At 42.3% G+C, this 1,152-nt stretch overlaps 1 protein-coding gene across 1 annotated transcript; it reads right to left on the reverse strand.

The window, feature by feature from the left end:
- Positions 1-245: 245 nt before the first annotated feature.
- LOC110039127 lies at positions 246-889 on the reverse strand. The gene is made up of 2 exons (XM_020744088.1): positions 660-889; positions 246-594 (listed from the first exon to the last, which is right to left on the reverse strand). Exons 1-2 carry the CDS (start codon positions 750-752, stop codon positions 325-327), a joined length of 363 nt encoding a protein of 120 aa, XP_020599747.1. The 5' UTR covers positions 753-889; the 3' UTR covers positions 246-324.
- Positions 890-1,152: the final 263 nt, after the last annotated feature.

Genomic DNA, 1,152 nt, shown 5'->3' on the forward strand with positions numbered 1-1,152 from the left:
AGTATCACACCCTCCACCGGAGGGAATTGAAACTAAGGCCAGAGAGGACTTACAACTGACAAGAAATGTCCGACCAACTAATCTGAGTATGCGTCGCATCCAATAATCTTATATATGTATTTACATATAAGACTTCCCTATACTTTATTTTTTTATATTTATACCTATCAAATCTTCCATATCACATAAAAAATATCACTATTACAACTATTAAAACATTAAACACAACTTTAAGAAATCTACTCCACCTAACGATACAGAAACCAACATTCAGAACACAAATCAAGAGAAAAAAAGTTAAATCGAATTGGAAAACAAGAGAAATCAGAGATGACATCCGAAGCAATTACAAGTCTTGGGAATGAATGAGCAGAAGCCAAAGGGCCTGTTTGGTATATTGCAGTTTATTGCATAGCAACAAGGAGAAGCAAAGCAGAGACCTTTGGGGCCTCCGCAGCAAGTACAGAGAGCGCATATCTGAAACCTTCCTAGCCGGCGCCTTTCGCTGAAAACCGACGGCCGGATCTCCGGCGCCGCCTCCATTGCCGCCTGCCGCATCTCCGGCGTAGCTGCTGTTGTCGCCATTTCAGTTCCCTGCAAAAAAAAATTGCAGCTTTGTGAAACGATGAAAAGGTGGTTAATGGGAGCAGGGGACTTACAGGGGAGAAGAGGGGATCGGTGGAGATGGAGGAGATGAAGAGGAGAGGGAGGAGGAGGAGGAGGAGAAATGGAATGTGAGAGAAAGGAGGCATCTTTTGGGTGGGATGAGGAGAAGAGAGGGAAAGGAGGGTTGGGGATGGAATTGGTAATTTGAGAGGGAGAGTTCACATAATGGAAGAAGAGGTTTCTGCCATGATTGAGATGGCCGGCTAGCGAGGTAAAGAGAGGAAATTACATTGGGAGCACATATTTGTCAGGACTTCGTAAAGACTATTCGAAAAAAATGAAGTATTATTCGAGTATTATGTGATGTTATTCGATTACTTTGCGGTGTTATTTGAATATTCCCCCGCATTACTTGATTTGGGGTTGTGTTATTCGACATATTCCCCGTGTTATTTCAATTTTCACTATGTTATTGAAATAACAGAGCCCCAAATCAAGTAACGCGGGGAACTATTCCAATAGCACTTCCTTTTCCATAAATAACGC

This window comes from Phalaenopsis equestris, unplaced genomic scaffold (assembly GCF_001263595.1).
Source record: "Phalaenopsis equestris unplaced genomic scaffold, ASM126359v1 Scaffold235439, whole genome shotgun sequence".
Classification (NCBI taxonomy): Eukaryota; Viridiplantae; Streptophyta; class Magnoliopsida; order Asparagales; family Orchidaceae; genus Phalaenopsis; species Phalaenopsis equestris.

What these genes read in the sequence shown, in the direction of transcription:
- LOC110039127 (XM_020744088.1), bottom strand. Translation starts at nt 752, where the DNA reads ATGCCTCCTTTCTCTCACATTCCATTTCTCCTCCTCCTCCTCCTCCCT. An exon ending in CCGATCCCCTCTTCTCCCCT is followed by an intron (nt 595 to 659) that starts GTAAGTCCCCTG and finishes TTTTTTTTGCAG; the next exon opens with GGAACTGAAATGGCGACAAC.